Source organism: Saccostrea cucullata, unplaced genomic scaffold (genome assembly GCF_032062105.1).
Source record: "Saccostrea cucullata isolate Sc308-1 unplaced genomic scaffold, CSIRO_AGI_Scuc_v1 ctg3896, whole genome shotgun sequence".
NCBI lineage: Eukaryota > Metazoa > Mollusca > Bivalvia > Ostreida > Ostreidae > Saccostrea > Saccostrea cuccullata.
Window position 1 is genome coordinate 25,070 of NW_026931349.1, and position 22,130 is coordinate 47,199.

The 22,130-nt window shown below is 33.4% G+C and overlaps 1 protein-coding gene across 1 annotated transcript in view; it reads left to right on the forward strand.

Moving 5' to 3' along the window:
• Positions 1-22,006, forward strand: part of LOC134232291 (SAM and SH3 domain-containing protein 1-like) — a gene marked incomplete at its 3' end in the record, with an annotated part of 39,866 nt that extends 17,860 nt beyond the window's left edge. The window contains exons 6-15 of the mRNA XM_062714244.1: positions 3,539-3,571; positions 4,987-5,094; positions 5,369-5,472; positions 11,700-11,753; positions 13,513-13,588; positions 13,974-14,563; positions 20,497-20,572; positions 20,764-20,918; positions 21,214-21,429; positions 21,856-22,006. Coding sequence (XP_062570228.1) covers positions 3,539-3,571; positions 4,987-5,094; positions 5,369-5,472; positions 11,700-11,753; positions 13,513-13,588; positions 13,974-14,563; positions 20,497-20,572; positions 20,764-20,918; positions 21,214-21,429; positions 21,856-22,006 — 1,563 coding nt within the window. The remainder of the gene's footprint in view (positions 1-3,538; positions 3,572-4,986; positions 5,095-5,368; positions 5,473-11,699; positions 11,754-13,512; positions 13,589-13,973; positions 14,564-20,496; positions 20,573-20,763; positions 20,919-21,213; positions 21,430-21,855) is intronic.
• Positions 22,007-22,130: the final 124 nt, after the last annotated feature.

Below are 22,130 nucleotides of genomic sequence, written 5' to 3' on the forward strand. Positions count from 1 at the left end.
CTGGAAGAAAAACAAAGAAAGAGGTTTATTGCTATTTTAATGATCAAAGATTTCACATTTTTGCAATACCGTATGATAAATGTTAGCTGATACATTACTTCTATGCAATAGAAAGTCCAAAAATATCGCTTTTAAGTCGATTGAATAGCTTCGGAATTCATGGCAATAAAGTTTGAAGATATATTGTACTTTAAGTGTAAAGAAATGTAAAAAGAAATGCCTAACTTATCTTCCCATGTAGCTTGAACTTTGAAGGGCCTGAAAGAATTTCTGTATGCTATGAAATGACGCAGTACAATATTAGCATTAATTAAAGCTCATATGAATCGATAAAATGAAAAGAAAGTCAGTCTTATTAATAAAAATTCGTTCGAGTTCTTGTTAGTTTATGAATATTGGCAATTGTAAATCATACAGAAAAAAGGATTTTTTTTAGCTAGATTAGCTGATTTTTTTTTAATGATCTGCTATTGATTTTAAGACAGCTTGCATGCAGCAGGGTAGAATTAATTGGTTATACAAGTTATTAAAGATTTTTTTCCCTCCAATATTAAAGGCAAATTTTGTCACGAGAACATTTTCCAAGAAATTATCAATAGCTTTGAAAATTTTCTCATTTAGAACTCAATGCATCTTTTGTCTTCCAACATTTCAGATTGAAGCATGTTATGGAAAAATCTAATGAAAATGATGGATTCTAATTTGTCATTGATAAACTTTTAATCCCATAAAGAGGGATGATACTGTTTCAAAAATTGTGAGCAGTTATTGCTATGGTTGCCAGGATCGAAGAATTTCTTTGTGTGTAGAACATAAAATTTGAATCTATACATGATATAAAATGATGGCTTTTGTATAAAAGGGCCCAAAAGAATTAAATAATACATTCTCAAAAAGAAAAAAATGCAAATATATCTCTATCATAAAAATGGGGCCTCCAAAAATCCTTGCAAGTTTTCATTTGATCAATAATTTATGGATCTCGGTAAGTTCTATGCCTTTAACTGCTCTTGAAGGCCACCTTATCTGTTGTGTGAAGAGGAAGCTATGTTTTTTGCTAATCAGTTTTTTCACCCATAAGTTCTCTAAATAGCAATCTAATGATTGGGAAAATGAATGGACTGACCATAATATTCATGTTCAGTGATGTGCTGTAGGGCAAACTGTAGGATGCTCAGCATAAAATATCAGGATAATTTCTTCCATTGAACATTTTTTGAGAGGTTGGAGTTCTGATGGAGAAATGAGAGAGTGTCATCCCCTGCCTTTGTGTTGGCCCTGTCTGTGGCCCCTTTGTGTTGTCTCATGTGTGTCGGCCCCTGTCTGTGGCCCCTTTGTGTTGTCCCATGTGTGTTGGCCCCTGTCTGTGGCCCCCCTCTGCTGGCCTCTGTGGCATCAGCCCTGAGTGTGTCCACAGCACCCCTGTCTGTGGCCCCTGTCTGCAGCCATTAGCCAGTCTCAGACACTTTCATCCATTTACTCTAGAAATAATATTGATACAGAATTTTTAATAAATGAGTGCCTCCTCTTCTCTCCCCATCTGCCCTAACAAAACTGTTGAATGGCAAAAACAGCCTTAGATCAATACAGTTCCACTTGTTTGAAGAACCTTCTCTGTTTAACCAAACACTTTACTTTGGGAAACTGTTCCTTCATCTTTTTTCTGAAATCTTGATTTTTATTTGTTTTAGAATCTCAAAGCCATTTTAGTTATGAAAAGTTCTCAGGCCACTGTTTGTGTAGTCTGTCACATATGAGTGTAAAATATGGCTTGCTGGGCACTTCACTGTCAAGTGTTCTGGTAAAAATCATTGTTTTTCTTTTTAACAGGTTAGTTGATTGCCATGGAAACCAAATAATGTATACTTAAAGTAAATCAATAGATTAGTCGTAATGGTAATATTTCAAAGACCAACGAAAAAGAAGCAGATTTTCATATTCGTTAATTTAATTCTCGTACTAGCCAACAAATTATATGGTGTTTTATGTTGATCAAAAATCTTTCTGAAATTTTGGGTTTCAAACTTATGTAATGTTAAAAATAAAGATCTTTATTTACACTCTGAATTTTCAACGGATTTTCCCGTTATTACCATTGTTCCCAATCATGACAAGGAACACTTGCTGGATGTGCTGGTTGGGTAGGGATGCATGATTTATATTATTTTCAACAACATTTTCCTCCTTTGATCATACAATTGTACCAAATTATTTATTATAATAAATCACCTTATAATGATAATGATTATTTAAACATTTTGGAGATGCCGGTCTTCAAAAGGGGGGGGATACTGTATTTGACTGAGAGAAACTGTACGTTCCTTATTGATTTAATCCTGTGTGATAAAAATCAAACCTTTCTGTGATATTTTACATTCCTATACACTATGAGCTGGGACATGGGGACTTTTGTCATGGGAAATGATTCCTCTGTAGCTCTGGACACATGAAACATGAGAAAGCCTGGTACTCTTTGAGCCTTGGCTGATTAACTGTCAGCTCCACTAACACTGTCTGGTCACTATGTTACCCTCCCTGGAAAGAACGGGCCAGAAATCAATGGCCGTCTAATTGGGAACATGGAACTCTACAGACAGAATAATACCAATACAGTCATCAGGCCAAAACCAGCTCCCTATAGGAGTTTGTGTAGAAGGAGGCTCATGTCAGCCATTTATAAGAATTTCAGTATTTCTTTCTTTCTTTTTTTGTTTTCTATAGATATTGAAAAAAAAATATCTGGCAAAAGGTTGCACATAGACTTGAAATGCAAAGGAATGAAATCAATCATGCTAATATTTGGTGCTTAGTACAGTGAAACCTGTTGATTCCTTACATGCTTATAGTGAATACCCTCTAATCCATGACCCAAAAACAAATCTTACAGTAAAACACAGTTATAGTGAACATGCTTGTAATGAAAAGCAAAGTGATTCACATTCCCCGTGACTTTGATATACATTGGTAGCTAGATAGATATAATGGATTACGATTGTAACGAAGCACAAGAGCACTATCATCTGTCCCTGGCATTTCAATATAAGTGTGTTTTACTGTATATGAAATATTATAATTACAAACCCCACTATGACCCAGTAGATTTGCAGACACCAGCCCACAATCTTTAGAATATGATAATATATTAAAATGTCTCTTTTAATATAAAATGTCTCTAATGAATAATATGGTTAGGATGTGACCTTTGAGTTGTCTATTGTTAAATGGTACAAAAACAGATGGTTTAATTGTTGAATTTGATAAAAGCAGGGTATAATTTTGCATACTCCACAATTAATTCTTGTGATGCATATCTTTACATATTAATTTCACATGTACATATGTACAGTTACCATAAAAAAAGACATAAATTTTTACTCATGAATGTTGCAATGTTTTTAACATATATAATAAATTGGTGAAAGTTTATAATTTTTTTCGTGTTGCATGTAGATGTATTTCTTTTCATTAAACTTCAATTGATATTTTATAATTTTTTTCTAATTTCTATGGTGACATGATAATTTCTTTTTCTCCACAGGTTTTTGTTGTATACCATTAACATCCATTAGAGGTAGTGACTGCATGCCTATAGATTAATGCATGGTTTATGATCTTGCGGGCTTAGATTATAGGTTATTTGCAAATGCTAAAGTGAAATAAATATTCTGTTATTTAATTTGCATGTACTCTGTGAAGTTTTTTGTGCAAATACACTTTATTGATGCCTAGATATATTATTGATACCAGACGGATATAAAGTACATTTCACAGTCAAATTTGCTTTTTCTTGTGGATGAAAACTTTAAGCAAAATTTTTTATTTTTTTCAGAAGAAATTTTTTTTTCAAAATTTGTAAAAGTTTCTTTTCTCTTGTAATTTTTGACAATTTTACAGCAATTTTGAATAAAAGATGATTTAAGAATGTCCTGTATTCCTACTAATTTCTAAATTTACCTACTAGTATTAAAGGTTTGACTGTAGAATTGAAAAACGCACAAATGTATACTGTTGTACATGAAGCAGCAAATACTAATATTTCTTCTATTTACATGTATACCTTTCGAAAAATTGTACAACTGTATTTAACTTTTCAGAAAGTATTTTTATGGACATATGCTTTCTTTCATCAAATGAACAGCAAAGTTTGAATATTCTGCTTGCATCAAAGTATTGAAATGTTGCGTAAAACTAGAATAAAACTGTTGACTGTACCATTAAGAGATACTGGAATTATTTGGATGTGACTAATTAGTTACAACAGCCTTTTCAGAATTCTCACAGTGAATGCTTTTTACATTAGGAGAGGTTGACAGCTTCCACTGAGAGTGACAATATGATACTTGTTTATCTCCTAGCTAACTCTGATATATGCCACACGTTTTCACCATTCAAACACCCTCCACTCCTCGGGAACTGTTAAGGTTACGTTTTAATGTAACATTTAATCCAGTTAAACTTAATGTAGCTCCTTTAAACAGGATCCTGGGAAGTGAGGACAATCAGTCCCTGACAGGTTCTAACTACAGTTTTAGCAGTTGTGTATTGGATTTTCTAGCAACAGTTGACAGAGGAGAGTGTTTGATTGGGAATTCTGAGGACTTCAATTACTCTTTAATTCTGCTGCTTGCTTTCTCAAAGTGTTGACTTTTCAAGTCTTTGGAGAGCTTTAATTTGGAAGAGCTTGAAATAAATCATTAAAAAGAAGTGAAATTTCCTTCATTTAGATCATGTTTGCGAGTTTCTTTATAGTTCTGGTGACAGATTTTTGAAGCTGAGAATAAAATTATCTGTTCATTTCCTTTTATTCTTGTTGAACTTCTGATGGTTATGTGAAAATAAATCATCAAAGTTTTAATGGTAGTCTTTGAAAATAAGAGAAATTGTAAATTTAAAGAAATTTGATCAAGTGTAAATAGGAAAGCTCATGCTAATAAAACAAGGAATGAAGACATTTTGTAGATAATGATGAATTCTATGTCATTTCAGAAGGGCAAGATGGAGACAAGACCAAGAAAACATCTTCACTTGGGAGATTTTTTAGGAATATGGGCATCAGGAGGTCGGGGAAGAAAACCCAGTATAAACCTCATGATGGTAATACCAGGATTTTGATTATCTTTATAGATTTTTAAACACTTTTGCTGAAAGATAATTCTCATAAAATTTCTTATACTCCAAACATTAAAGACTGTAGAGTCCTCAATATTTTTGCAAGAAGTGTGGGAAATAGAAAGTTAAGATGAAAAGTAAAAGCCATAAATGTACCTATATTCTAGAGTTTATGAGCTCTTGCCTGAAATAAATAAAAAAGAGCTGAAATTTTTTGCTGATAATCTTATAATCCTGTTAATAATCTGTCTAATTACAGGAGATTTGTGTGCTACAGATATGACCATGAGTGATGAAGATAGAAAGGCTTTAATGATCATGGTTAAAGATGGCACCTTGACAACAGAGCAAGCCATGGCCATGGTGAGTTTTGTACTTTATTCTTCTCTCGACATGCTTTGGTTAAGTATATTACATGTAGACACCTTTTCTCCATGTTGAATATTTAGCTACTCTAAGGGCATTGTAATTTATGAGTCAGACCTAGACATTGGCCCATCGCTGATTGAGTTAAAAGGCTCCAATATTCCTCAGAAACTATATATTTCTCTGTCTCAATTGAGCTTCTTCACCCTTAAGAAAGAAGAAAGAGATCTGTGTGAATGCTGACTAATACATTTTTTTCTGTCTCTTGATTGAAACATGACACCAGCATGTAAAACATTTAATGCACACATTTTTGGATTTTATAAGGAGGGTATAAAATTTATCATTCTAGCAACAGATTGTTTTTCTCTTAGGACACTGTAAGTTGTCAATATAAGCCTTGCCTTCAATAGGAATCTTTTTGAGTTATGAGCGTGTTGGCAAAGAAATGAATATACATAAATAAGAAAGATACAGAATAGGAGACAAATGTTTTTGAAACAGCTGCGAGTCGAAGTTGAGGGCATAAATGTTTAGAAGCTTGAAGTAGACAATAAAAAAAATCCAGCCATTAGTCTGCTGGAAATTCTGAGTCATGTGTCACCTTCTGTAACATTTTGTACATAAATCAGACAAAGTGAACTCCGTCAAAAAATAGAAACGTCATTTACTCGGGAAGGGACCTCAAGATCGGGATTCAGACTCAATGTCCGTTAATAATGCCGAGTACATAAATCGTGGGGGACCATAGATTACTCAAAGCGTTTGTGAGATTAAGAATTGGAGAATTCCCATCAGATTAATGGCAGACAGCCTTGTTTGGATTGAGATGATTTTTTAAGTTCTATAAAAATGGGGGGTGTGGGAATTAAAGGATTTCCATATATAACTACGTTTATCAAAATATCAAATGATACCGAAATCTTTTGAATTAGTACAAACATATATGGAGTCTTGTATCTTGGGAAAAAGAGAGCAAATCAAAAATGAAGAATAGTATAGATAGTATTAGAAATTTAAATGAAATTTTTTTTATACAAATTGTCAGAGGTAAAAAAAAGTTAAGAGTTGGCTTTTTAATTTAATAAGACAAAGTCTTAATGAACAACTAGTCTTCTGGGAGACATTAAAGGCTGGTGTCACATGCTTTGCCAATCTAATCGCGTCTACTTTTGAGTTCAGTTGTTTGATGTTGAACACTGAATCCAAATATTAATTAAATTTAAGTGTTTCCTGCCTTTTTGAAATAAACAATTACATTCTGTATTTTAAAAAGGAACAAAGAAAGTCGACAGACACTTTTTCAAAAAGGAGCCATTATTCCTTGCTAGTTGGTTATAATGGAAATTGTGTCAGCTGTGTGGTTTATGAATGGGAAAAACTGGCCTTGAGAGATGTGTTATGATATTATGTGACATGTTGCTAATTGTGTATTTTGAAAAATAGTGTCTACCAGATATAAACAATGGCCAGGGAAAATGTCTGTTAACTAAACTCTTGACATTCACTTTTTTGTGGGAAATGAATTATACTGGGGTAATCATGTTTTATAGCTATAGTGCTTTTTATATGAGGTGGGAGAAGAAAAAAAAAGGTTAAATTCCTTACAAGAAAAGATGTGCATTAATGTTAGTAATCTTGAAGTACTTTTCCATTAGAAAGGTATAAATTCTTCTTTTTATATCCCTTGATTTCATGTCAAACCCCAAACAATTCTTGACATTAAACACTTGTACTACAACAAAAAATGTGAGAAAACAAGTGTTACGCTGGTAAAATGGCCCGATTCGATTTAACCCTCTTTATGTCGTGCTATGCAGCCATTTGTTTCTGGTTTTTATTGTTGTCCCACTATTTTCTTCTCTCAGATTTTTGGTGTTTTTTGCCCGGTAGTTCACTGTAGGAATGGCATTCTCCTCCTTAGTGGCACCCATATGTTTTGTATCAGTTTTCTGATTTGGATACTAACAATTTGTGAGTTGTAAATCTGCTTATTAGATGGTTGAAATACATCTTGTGGCCATGCGAAGTTTTTGCATATAAAATAAAATTAGGAAAAATGAATCTGCAGGAATAAACAAATTCTTTAAGATTATTAATGTTTTACACAGTTATCTACCCTTAAAATTTACATGTCTGTTAGATGTCAGACCTATAATCATGTCAGAAATAATTTTCATTTGTTACTCAAGCGAGTTAATCATTGTCTGTTATCTAAGAGCATCATGCAAACTTATCTGTCAAAACTGATTATTTTCCCATTTTGTCTTATTTTTCCAAGGGTCTTAAATGCACTTTGTCAAGATTTGTATCTTACAGAAGTTTTCCGGAGAATTTTATATTAGTTTTGTATAATGTGTATAGACTTTTATCATTTTTTCATTAAGGATTAATCTTTTTTGTAATGATTTTTTAAGCCTATGTTTTTCAAGTTCAAACAAGTCAATCATGATTTCATGCATGGCATAAAGAAGATATCTTGTGAAATTTGTTGAAATTTTATTTATATCCATGCATTTGTCAAAAAAAAAAGTAAAAAAAAAAAAGTTGATTGAAAGCATGAGAAACTGAGATAAGATTAGTTAGCAGCATCTTGTAGCACCTGTTCTTGTTAGTAATGAAGAATGCAGGGTTTTTCTCTTGCAACATGCCTCAGAAAGCAATGCTTTTAAGAGTTCTTAGGATTGGTTAATAGATGAAATGGAAGACTTTATGGTTTTAGAATGATAGGATAAATTAATTAGCCTCCCATCCTGTCTAAATATAAACCAAGTCATGACTTCTTTGATTTGGTCTAAACATTTTGATGAATGGTTCATCACTTGGGACCTCAATATCCGTTTTTTTTTTTTAACCCTCACATTCGTGTTAACAGGGAATTGTTCATTAACCCTTAAAAATGTCCAGGATTTCCTATGGATATATACTTTTGTTTTTTCTCACTCCAAGGTTTGTTTATATTGGAAAAAAAGTCTGAGTAGTTTCTGTGCTATGCATAACTCTTAATTTGAAGGGGAAAATTGACATATCTCCTATTGTCTTTCTTACAGTTCATTATTTATGTTTTAAAAAATTGTAAACAAATTAAAGTTTAATACAATATATATTTATAGCATTTAGTGAAAATGAGTAAATTCCCTGGCTGGCAACATTTGAAGTACCTTGTCTATCGCTTTAACCACAAAAATTATAGAATACACATTATGTTGAATTCCCAGACAGTCTACTTCATTGAAGGTTAATTTCACCGTTGTTGTTTTTCTGATTGATAAAGCCACAAGCATACCTACATGTACATGTGGTTTAATTCGATGAAAGATTCGAAAAGGTATAGTCATAACTGAACCCTGTGACCTAATTGTCCGATTCAGACCATGAATTATCAGTCCTCCGATTTAAAGGGGATTAAGAGCAGGTGCCCTTTGTCAAAATCGGCATGATCATGCCCACTATTTATATACTGACCATGATATTGTACTAATATTGAATCAGAGAAAAATACCTGTTTATCCCTTATGCAAATACCGCAGGGATTTGGAAAAAATTGAATTTACTTGGAAATATACATAAGAAAGACTGTAATTGTGTTATGTCTATAAAGTGGGTATTATATTCTACATGAACAAGTGTACAGGTAGATTTTAAAGTACAGAGGGTATCTTAGATAAGGAATGATTTTTCTCCCTGTTTACAAACACAAGGTGTTGTGGGTGATGACAAAATTTAGATTTTTTTGTCGGACACCTGCTGTTTGGGAGATGCTTGAGTGCTAACAAATTGTTTGAGTAATGGAGAGAGGAATTTATTTGGGCTAAAAAATTGGGAAGGTAAAATACAGGGGCTAACAATATATTAAAAATCCAAAGTCCCACCCAAATTAACGTTTTTTGACGCTCAGGAGTTAATTATGCTCCTTAGATTATGTTACCAGATAAGTCTTTTTATACGCCCGTCTTAAGACGGGACGTATTATGTTATAGGCTTCATGTCCGTCCGTCCGTCCGTCCGTCTGTCCATTCGTGTCCGGCTCATAACTTGAATACTATTAGACCTAGGATTATCAAACTTTGACAGTTGATACTTCTTGGGTAGACGGTGTGTCGCGCACAAAAAGTAGGTCGTTCTGACCTTTAATAAAGATGCTATGTCCAAATATGGAAAAATCCTGTCCGGCTCATAGCTAGAAAACTGTTAGACCTAGAGCTTTCAAACTTGGCAAAATTATACATCTTAGGTAGAAGGTGTGTCGCGGCCTATTTCAAGGTCACTGTGACCTTTAATTTAAGTGAATTTTTTTTAAAAACTAAGTCTTTAAAATTTTAAATTTCATAATCCTAAAAAATGTAAAAATATAGTTGTATCCTTATTTAAAAATGTTAAATCAAGTAAAAACTTTTTTATATATATATAAATTTTTTCATCATATACTTTACAGCAATCTGTAACAAATGTTAATGTTTTGAGAGGAATTCAGTTTGTCCCATGGACATAATTATCAAGCACTGGTCAAGAAGAATTTTGATAGCAGAAATTTGCATGTCAAATTAGAGAGAAATTAATGAGTTTATTGTCAGGAGCAAACTGGTAGAGCAGATCTCTGATAATGCAGCTGTTATCTTTATCTTTAATCTCTTGGGAGTTGGGCAAAAAGAAATGGCCTCATAGTTGCTTGTGTTAATTAAGAGTTCTTGATGGCTAGTTCAGAAAAAGATCTTTCAATTGGTGTAATGTAATTAAAACAAATTGATGCTTTAAAATACAGTGTATGATAAAAACTTAATTGATATTGTATAATATAATTAAAAGTAAACCTTATTAAAAAATGTTGAATCAAGTAAAAACTCATCATATACTTTAACAGCAATCTGTAACAAATGTTAATGTTTTGAGAGGAATTCAGTTTGTCCCATGGGCATAATTATCAAGCACTGGTCAAGAAGAATTTTAATAGCAGAAATTTGCATGTCAAATTAGAGAGAAATTAATGAGTTTATTGTCAGGAGCTAACTGGTAGTCTGTGTATGTGTAATGTAATTAAAACAAATTGATGTTTTAGTGTATGATTAAAACTAAATTAGTATTGTATAATATGATTAAAACTAATTATACATGTGTTCATTGAAAAAAAATTACATTTCAATTTTTATATATTTGCAACAAATTGCAGTCATGTCTCACTTAGAATTTTATAGTCTAAAGAATAATTTATTTTTGATTTTTTTATTAGACTGTAGCATTTCCATTATTCCATAAAATATGCAATAAACAATTTAAAGCTGCAGATGGATATTTGTTAAGTTCTAACACAGCCAGTTTAGAATTATATGATGTATTATTTGTTATACCGGTAATTAATCCCTACACTGTAAGTCTTTTAGAGATGTATGTACAATATTTTAAACATGATAAGAAATGGAAATTAGATCATTGAAATCTGTGTCAATCTGTTAATCAAGGTTATCTGATTTTCTTGCACCTTAACCAATTTATGATTATTTAACAATATATTTGACGGGCGTATCATGCTGTGGCGGGGCACTTTATTTTTCATGAGAATTAAAAATAATGCTGTATTTTTATGAGTCTGAAATGCTTACAAGCAAAAAAATTATGATGGGAAAAAATTGGTATTAATTGTCAGTGTTTTAAATTTCAAAATTGATGTTTTTGTTTATGAATTATAAATGTCACCCCAAAAAATCAAATGTTAAAAAATATAAGTAATACACCTTCTATATGTATAAAAAATAAAACACCAAAAGTTGAACAAATCATGGAAGAATTGTGTCGCCATCAAAGATGCAATGAATCCGGATCTTTTGTCACTAAGGAAGGGATCATTGTCTGTATTGTTGTTTCTGATGTCTTAATGTGGGGATTTTTATGTCATTTATAGGGGTATTTAGCATATTAATTACACTGAAAGTATACATATCAGCAAAACAAATGTTTATTGGGTGTGCCATGTTGAATCCATTGCATAAAAAAATATTGAGAAGACTTACAATGGGAAGTTGGACAGAATGATAAGAGTTTAGATATCACCATGTCATGAAAACTTGATAGAAAATCCTTTTTTTCCCGAAGAGGGGTGGTATTTCTTGACTGATTTAACATCCCAAAATTTTTCAAGTAATGCAATATTCCATCCCTCATTCTCTAACTTAGAGCAGGTGTCATGGTAGTGCATTCAGTTTATGTAATTTTTTCCCCACTTTTTGTAGGTAAAACAGTACGAAGAGGAGAGGCGCCGAGAATGGCAACAACAGCAACAGCAGGTGTGTACAAGGGAAGCTTCATCACAAAACACAACATTGTAAACAAGGGGAGATCACTGAACACAAAGGGAGATTTCTGAACACTAAGATAACCCAAGATAAAGGGACATTACTCCTTCTGTTATAAATTTTTTGATAGAATGACTGATTGCAGATCATGTCTTGGTGTTAAGGAATCTTTTTGATTCCTTGGTAGTGTAGTCTAAGGTCATAGGCTTTCAAATTTGTATTCATTATGGATCTCATTTTCTCTACACCTAGTTATTAAGTACATCCAAAGTTGTGTTTGGGTATTATAAAGTACTAGTGTGATTAAAAAATGCACACCAAGCAGTAATTTTCTCATAGTCTTTGTGTGTCATTCACTTTTGTATACAGCTGATAACTGAAAAAAATGAGACATCAACTGTAATCAGAAAATCGTGTATACCTCTGATACAAAATGAAGGTGAGAGATAAATTGATAATTGATGATGATAAATGCTCAGGTATTAAGGGGGTGGCAGAGTTTAGAAGGAAGAGCACAGCATGCTTGTTGATAAGTTGTCTGGTCTACACTAGAGTACAGCTTGACTTTGGTACTACAAAGGATATGCTAGGGAGACACGCTGGTGCATGTGTCATATTGTGAGAATTTTGCACACTGTCATAGGAAGTGCAGCCTTTATGAAATTTTTGAGAGATTTTGTTAAGGTCATCTGCCCAAAATATTTTAATTTTTACATCACTAGGCAGGTCCATGTAGCACAATGAATTATTTCAATATGAAAAAAATGTCACCATATATCCTTTTCCTATGAGGCCAGGAGAAAAATGATCTTGTCAGAAACCCCTTTTACTTGGTGTAATAAAGATGAGCAGGAATGTCATTTGTTAAGAAAGTGGCTCGAGTTTCAGTTGTTGTGATATGGATATAATCTGGATTTGTTGCATGTTTGATGTCTATCAGGAGAGGGGATATCTTTGATGACTGCCTGGCATTTTGTCACAAGAGGCTGTAGAGCATGAAGGGGACACTTGATGCCAAGTGTAATGTCTTCTGCCACTTTGAAGTGTTTATTTTCTCTAGTGTGGTGGATCAAAGGGGAACAGGAAAATAGTTACACATGTACTATATTACACATATGTATTAAAAAATGAATAAGTACAAAGTACATAAAATATACAATGGGTAATTTGATTGTACAAGAAGAAATTTAATATGAATTATGAAGTTGGAATGATAGTTTGTAGGGGAATTGATATTTGGTTTGTACATGGAATTTGAATTATCTCCCTGCTCTGAAAATTGATCATCTAGGATAGAACAACAACGACATTAAAAATCTTAGTAAATGACACTACAGTTCTAAAACCAACTGAACTGGAATTGAAATCTGTAGTTTTGGCACTTTTACTGGAAAACATTTAAAATATCAAGTTCATGGTAATGGCTTATTTCAATTTATCAACAACTGGAGCATGCATAGTTTTATGTAACCATTCACTGATTAACAATGAAGGCATGGGAATGATATGAAAAATTGAACAGCTATCAAATTTATATCAAAAGCAGAAGGCAGCACTTTTCATGTTTTTCTCTGATGAAGCCATAAAAAAAATGTTTATTTCCACTCTTTTTCCTGGCCTTGGTGAACCATAAAAAGATCGTAAAGATTCAAATGATTATGCATTAATTACTTGATGCAACAGCATCAGAGCCACATTGATTCACATAGAGGTTTTAGATTGTGATGGTTTTCTTTCATTTCTTTTCCAGGGAAACCATAAAGGGGCCCAAAAGAAGAAAAAGCAAGGAGGCAAACCTGTTAAATCACCCTCGGCAACTTACCATGGTAACGAAATCAACAACAAAGCCCATCTGAGGATCATGCAATATTATTTTTGTTGTGTGAAACAATCAATAAACCTACTAAAGTTCAAAGATGTAGAATTAATCTCAATAACGAACCTCAGATGTCTGATCTATCATTAGTATAGACTGATCGGCGAAAAAATAAAGTTAATAAGAGAGAAATTACGTAACTTTATTGTCTCTTATTATGCCGTGAAATCACTTTAAATTGATATGTCTGTTGGAAATAATGAATCTGATTGATTCAAATATAAAATGCCAGTAGGATCATTTGACTGAAAAAAATAGATAATTGAATGCTGAAATACAAACATGATCATTTGATTTTTTGTAATAATTGTTTCATGATTATTTCTTTTGAACAGATATTGTCACCAGATGTCAGGTTTGCCAGCGATTCCTGTCCAATGATCCGACTAAAACCTCTCCGAATTTCTGCAATGATCCTAGTCATCGTTTTGAGTGTTACCAACACCGACGAGTTCACAGCGTCAGTCACATCGAGTTCACTCCCTCCACGAAATCTCCCGAGGCAGCTCGTGCCATGTCCTGTACCCCAACTCGAGGGTTCTACGGCCCGTCAGATGTTCACTCTCCCGTGACGTTCTATTCTCCTGGTCACCCACGTCTGTATTCACCGGTCTTTCCTCATGACGGTAAAATGTACCACACAGGAAGTCTGTGTTATGGTCAGCATGGGAACTTTTACCATGGTAATGGTCACCATAGCTCCTTCCATGAATCTCCATCAGCCATGTCTAATTTTTCCATGGAGTCGGAGCATTCCATGGAGTGCCAGACTCATGTCCTGACACCTGGTGAATTGGCAGCCACAAGGGGAGACAACTGGAATTACAGCACCTACTCCAGTGCCATGTCAACAGGGTCAGACAGTTCACCAGCCATTGGATGGAGGAAAAACTCAGAGGGAGGAGATCCAATCAAAATGCAAAAGGTATTTGAAAAAAAAAACAAAAACACCAAAGTGGCATATGATATTGAGCATTTAGTAAAAGTCTGAATCTAAAAATATCTAAAATATTACTGTAATGAGGAAAGAATTATTATTTTTCTTGCAAAAGAAAAAAATTAGAAGAGCAGAAAAGCTTTTCCATGTGAGTAAAACTTGAGCTATATAGTGAGATTGTATCATTTTAGACATAAAATACCGATTTCAGAGTAATTGAAAAAAAGTCCATATGTGTAAAAACCTTCTGCAATGGAAGATAACACAAGGTGAAAGGGTTTGATGGGCCAAACCTTAATCATATTGTGCGAAATTTGTGATAAAATAAATTGATTTCACATAATTCCTCTTAATTAATGTGATTAATGCTGTGAAACCTGAGCCTTCTCTGTGATTAATTTACAGAATTTGCTGGTGTACTCACTTAAAAATCTATACTTTGTAATAAAATGTACACAAAATGTGGACATAAAGTTTGAGTAAAGGTGGAATTCTCATAAATCTTCCTAGGTTAAATTCATTATTTGGCAAATCCATCAGCATAAAGTGTTAATTGTAAAAATATTTTTTGAAGTTGTTTTGGATTTTAGCTCACATGTGCTCACCTCACTTGAGTGATCTGATATTTTGGACTGTTTATTTGCCCCAGAACTTGCCCTTTCACAATGTTGGCCACCAGTTTCAACTCCAAAATGTCCCAAGATTCAGACTTGATCATAAGCTTGAAAGGGCAAGGACTCTTGTAAAAGAGAGATAATTAAAAAAAAAAAAGAGGTTGTCAATGAGGTCTTTTATATACATGTGTTTGACTGCAGAGACATCTTAACTTCAACATTACAACATAACTTTAAATAATGCCAATAAAATGATGTACAATACTCTTTCCACTTGATTAAGATTGTAATTATAATCAACACCTAATGTGCAAAAAAAATGAGACCTTATAATTTGTTAAGTGTATTAAAACTTAAAAAGTAATGTAATTTATGAGCAAGCACCTATATAGCTATAAACCCAGTTGAAATTACTAAAAAAATTGGCTATAAATATTTTAAAACTTTTCTGCTAGCTGATGATGCAGGCACCCTGATGTTGGTGGTAAATACAATTTATAACGTAGTAACATTGCTGGGATTGTAGTTTTACAGGCCTGTGATATGTCTGTCAGCGTTGATTAGAAACCCTCATCTATCACATCTATCTATTTACATTGGACGTAACTCAGCGATCCCAGCTGTCTGCCCCCTTTGTCACATGATCACTGACCTCACACGACCTCTACAGCTGTGTCTGGTCAGGCAGGGGATACACACCAGCTAATCATCAAATTCTCAGCTTCCCTTGTGTCTTGGGGGAATTTTACTGGAATGTTCTACATTATTGATGACCACATTCTAGGATCCACTACACAAACCTCCAGGAAATTCTGATAATGATAGATTTCTGTAGATTTATTTTCTGGTTGTCTTGAAGTTACCTATGTATGTGCCCTGGCCATGATTTTTTTTTGCTGTGATCTTCTTGATGTTTTTCTTGGTCTTGGTATCTGTTTGTATCCTTTTTAGCATTCCATAGTATAATCAAAATTCTTTTTTGTGATTATCGTAACTTTCTGATAGAAGAGGATTCATCATTTTCATGTTTAAAAGGGGTTTGGGAGAGTAATTGAGCTTCCCTGCAGACCACTTCCTTTTTTTTTACTGGAAAAAAGGTAGTTCAAGACAGAACATCCTTGCAGATCAAGTCATCTTTTCTAAGTTTGACCTCTTGAATTTAAACTAGTGCCATCATCCTATTAACCAGTCATTGAACTTGGAGGAAGCTGAATATTTTATCAGATCTAATTGACATCATAATATTACACTGCAGTCATCTCGCGGCATCCCTTCAGTGGAAGGCACTGGAAGCTGACCATAATCCCACTTTATGCTTGTCAATTTAAGTAGCCATGATAAAAAAGAAACAAAATAATCTCCTCTGTTGTCTTATTTCTCCATAGAATCGATATTTCAAATTTTAAGCAGATTTATTTTTACTCTTTTGAAGCAAGATGCATTTCTTTCTGTAATTGCTAAAGAATATACTTTTTGGTATTATTTGTAACTGTATAAATATACTGAGGGTATTTGTGTGTATGGGTCAGATAATTGGGGAGAATGGTAATTATGCCTTTGAAGTCAGTGCTCGCTGATATTTTGTTTGGCTGTCCACTTCCCAACATTACAAAATATTATTTATAGATAAACATCTTCCACACAAACCCAGGCTCATAAAAGATAAATCAAGGGGAGATAACAGGGATGGAATTATGGGAAGTCATTTAATTATATTTCCAAGAGGAAATAGAATTGATCATAGAATGTAATTTCAGGAAATTGCCATTCCAAATTATGATAGCCAGTACAGATCCTGAAAGGACTAAGAACTCCTGACTTTGTTTTACTAGAAGTTCGCTTGTTGATTCTTCTTGTGCCAAATCAAGAAATTGAAGGAAAAAAAAAGCACAGACGATTGGTTTGATAGATTTATCTGCGGAAGCTTATTGGCACTGTCATTTTGATTTATCTTGCATTGATAAAAGAAGAACATTAAATATTGAGGTCCTTTCTGTCAGGGTCTCAGAGATAAGTTTTCTGACTATTGCATCCGATTTTTAATTTCCTAGGCATATTACTTCCTATCTTCTCTCTATTATTGTTCTCTCATGCTGAGCCTGGTGACGATGTCTTGAGGGGAAAACACGATTTATATTTATTTTGTCGGGAGCTTAGGACCAACAAGCATTAATAATTCAGAAAGCAATCATGTGAATTGTTCAAAAAAAACTTTTATCGGAAGATTTAGGAAAACAATCGAAGGAAGAAAGACTTTTCTAACTTTGCTTCATTACAGACGTTGAGTATATAGAAACAATTTGTAATGAAATTTAAATGATTCAACTTGGTCAAATACATGTATTTTAAAGTACTAAACAGTTGAAATAAATTGAATAGATTTATTGACCTTCTTAGTTTGTAATTAGTATAAAATAGAATTATGTTTCACATCAGAAATATTTTTTATTCTTATGGGTACGGTATCTCAGATTCACTTTTATTTATATTTTATCTATAAATTGAATCTATAGAGGAACATTGTACTAGTTATATTATGGACATATCTAGTTTCGTTTTGGAAATCAAAAATGTGAAGATCCATAAAAAAAGTCCTTATCTCGCTTTCCATTCATGTCAGTAACAGAAATTGAGTGTCAAGATCAATTTGGGATAATCTTAGTCAGTTATTCTCCGCAATCCTTTTTCTTAGATTCATGTCAGCTTCATTATATTTTATGGCTTCGGTGTATTGGGAAAACAGTAAAATTCTAAAAACTACCATAAAGAGAAAACGGAAATCGGGATTTCTCTTCATAGATCCAATGTATAGCTTATTGAACCTAATAAAGTAATGACTTCAAAGCAAAGAAAGGATTTTTCTTCTTGGAATAGAAAAATGAAATTAAGTGAGAAATGCAGTATAGAAAAATCAATGTGTGCTTTTAAAAAAGATTTTATTAGGTAAAAAAGAATGCATTCATTTGAAAGGTTTCAAAAACAGAAAAAATAACACAGTTGAAGTTTTGTTTTGAAAACAAAACAGGAAAAAAGTGGAGGAAAGGTGGGGGGGTGAATATGGGAAAATTTCCTTGTTCGGTAATGGTTTCTTAATTTTATCAAGTAGACCAAAAAATTGAGAAGTGGGAATTAAAAATTGACAACTTTGAAGTGGGTGTTAATTTAGAGTGACAAGGGACACATTTTGCATTAGCTAGCTATCAGTAAGATAGGATTTTGAATCATTTGCCTCATATATAATACATAGGATCATGAACCTTCACACTTAAAGTTTCTCAGCATAAGGAAGAAAAGGGGGGTGTCAATGTCTGTTTCAATTAGACAGGAGAATCTGTACTGTATCAGGGCTCGAGGAACAACAGTTACCATTGGGATTTTTTTATGAGTCTTAAATTAACATGTGTTTAAGACAACCCTGTACCTGATTGATTGCACTGTAAAGCAAAATACAGTACACAGTTAAATGAATGTCAAAGATGTTCATTTTTTACACAAATGTAGGGTTTGATTATTATGAAAAAAATGATGAGCCTTGGCATACTCATTTGTACACACACAAATGTTGAGTTTAGTTTTTTGGGCTGTCTTTCAATTAAGGAACACACTTGTCAAGAAGGATTTCTTCAAATGTTTTGACAGATGAAGAGATTTATGCAAAAGCAATTTTCCAGTTTCATTCATTGAAAGAGAAACTTGGTAAATGATTAAGATATCATTAAAATCTTACTTTTTCAAGTTGTTCATATATTGCACATTTCAATTTACACTTTTTTGATGTCTCAACACTGAGAAGTTCCTATTGTGACTCAAAAGTGCAGACCCCCAGATTTTCTATGCTTACTGTATCTATGCCATGGTGCTACATGTAATCCAAGTCGCGTAAAATAAATATTGACACAGACAGTTCCAGACTTCAGTTTGAGATATTTATGAGAGATGTAATATACACATCATTAGAGGTAAAAGTCAACACTGAGCTCGAATTTCAATGTCTGTCTTTTCTTAGAAACTGACGAGCACCCCTGACACTTTATGTTTACGTTTCCCTGACCTTTTTATGGGTAATTTAGGGCTAAGTTTTGAAGGTGATCTATTTGCTGGTGGAAACTATGAAAACCTTTTTTTGTCACAGATGTGATTTTTGATTTGATTTTGAGTGTTATGTTTACATCCAGGTCTGCCAATGTTTGTTGCTGCTAACAAGATAAGGAAACGTGATCTTTTTTTTGAAGCAGTAAATGATTTGAGTTACAGTATATACATGGTGTTTGGATCAAAAGTAATAAGCCACCTCAGAAATAAAAGTCAATGATTTGTTTTAAACATCTATAAAACAATTTATGGCTCAATAGCATATATGTTCCTTTTTTCTTTCCAAATTTAAGATCTTTTGAAAACTTGTCAACTTTACCATTGAGCAGTAATTTTATCTTATGTGGAGTAGATACAAATAAAATACTTGAAGAAATGTATAAATTTGAAGTGTAACTTTGTTTAACTTCCAAGTATTTTAATGTGCTTAAGATAATGACTGCACTAGCATAGGTCTTTATGAATCTTTTGACATAAAGCAGTAATTTGTCTTCAAAGTTGTTTAAGATTAGACAATGTTTCTTATTCCCTTCCCTTGTGAAAATCAGGCAATTTATTCTCACTTTTTGTAAAGAAGTTATTGATTTTGTCGTAAACCCCTTTTTTCATCATCAGATTATAGACAGAAGTAAGAATTGCGGTTCTACAGGAATTGTAAACTAATGCGATTGTTGGGTCAGACGCTGGATCTAGTGAGAACTTAGATTTATTCAATTAGAGAGGATGTTCTTGTATTGATTTAAGTATTAATAAAGTTGTCAAGGCACACAACAATTGACCAGGGCTTATCACGTGGAAAATAGCATTATTTACAGATGGCCAAACTTGTCCAGTTATCATTCAAATAATTTGGGAGATAGACAAGAACAGGCAAAGAATAAAGACAGCAACAAGAAACTTGTTGTCAAGCTTAAAGAAGGCTTTAGATATTGATTTATTGGCAGTGTCACACCTGCATGTTCAGTTGACATGTTCCAATATCAGATTTCATGTTACAAAATCTTAACAATCTTAATGGAGGGGTCAAGTTACTTCCCTTTTCCGTTGAATGTCAATAATTGTTTCCAAATTCGCTTAATGATTATTGGACATCAAAGTATTTAAGGCGATGAATTTCACACAGTTTTGTGCCAATAAATCATTTCAACATGCAGCAAAGTTGATCGAAATATTATGTGTGCTATAAAATTAATTACGGTTATTTTTTACTTGCAGGTGCGTAACCAGTCAGGGACCAATAAATCGGTGAGCTCCGTCGAAAGTTCACAGAGTGGAGGATCTGGAAATATGTGTATGTAGATTTTCTTAACTATCAGTAGGTAATCAAAATCATGTCAGGAAAACCTCCTAATGTTGCTCATAACATCAGAAGAAAGAAAGCCAAAATAATAAATCAGTGTAAAACTTGATATCAGTGAAGTGTAAATGTCTTTTTCATGTTTTTAAGTTTGTATATCATAATGAACTGGATTTTATCTGTAGCCACACACAGTGCTAGTCCAGGAAGCGGGAAAAGTGGATCGTCAATGGAGGCCGAAGGAATGGCTGGTAACCTTGACAACACCTCCTCCTCCCTAGTTCGGGTCCATACAGATTACACCCCGTCCAAAACAGAAGTGGACATGCTGCATATCAAGGTCTGGGTCCAGTGAAATAAAGATCCATTAGATGAACACAGTGTCAAAACTGTTCTTCAATACCTGGCATATGCCGTACAATTTACATATTTGAAAGAGAATTTTGTTTAAAAATCAGTTTGAAACTTTATGAGGTAAAGACAAATCACACCGCTTCTTTGAAGCATTATATTCATATCTTTGAAGGTGCTGCTTGCTACAAATAAAAAAAAACTGATGGACAAAATATCAGAGATGTTGCATTTATATATGTGATCATTTTAAAAAATAAAAAAGATCCTTTGTCTATTTTTAGAAAGGAGACATTATCTGGGTGGCCACTAAGACAGCGGGGAGCCTGTGGAAGGGGGTACTGAGTGGGAGGACGGGCTGGTTCAGACCCTCGTACACTGAGGCCTGTAGTCATAGTGTCACCGAGGGTAACCAGAGAAGGACCCCCAATCCCCGCCGGACACCCAGGAAAGCCAAACCCAGGACTGTGGAGGAGCTGCTGTATAGACTAGGATTAGAGGTTTGTTGGACTACATACAGTTAATACCTGCATGCTTGTAGTGTAATCCAAAGATGATTCGCTATAAGCAAAAATTGTCAATCTGTTTACCCAGGTAGTTCATGATAAACCACTGAATGAAAAGTTCATAATATGTTTTAAAACCATTGGCCATGAAAATCACTTTACCCCACCTCTGTCGATTTTTCCGTGAAATCCTGGCTTACGATTGGTTGAAGTCTGTCATGAAGGCATCTTTGCTTTAAATCCATACCCGGTCAGTTGTGTGAATTCATTATAAGCATCTTCACTTTATATTTTAAAAATTGATAGATGAATTCTACACAAACTTTACTCATCCACTGTCCTTAATCTTGATATAGTATTGAGGGTTTATACAATGTACCAAGTTGATTTATTCTATAAACGTGTTTAAATCTTTTCCAGAGTCTAGAAAAAGTCTTTCTTGAAAATGGTTTTGAGCACCTGGAAAGTTTTGCAGACTTAAATGAGAGTGACCTTGATGCACTTGGCATCAGAGACCCCCAGCAGAGGGCGAAACTTTTAACAGCAGCTGAACTGCTATGTAGTGCTGAAGGTAATTTTTTAATCGAGTTCAAACTGATAAGATTAAATAAATTATTGTCTCTCTCAGAAATTGCAAAAGCATAAATTAACAACCAATATTATGATACAAAGATAATATTAAGCAAAAATTATCA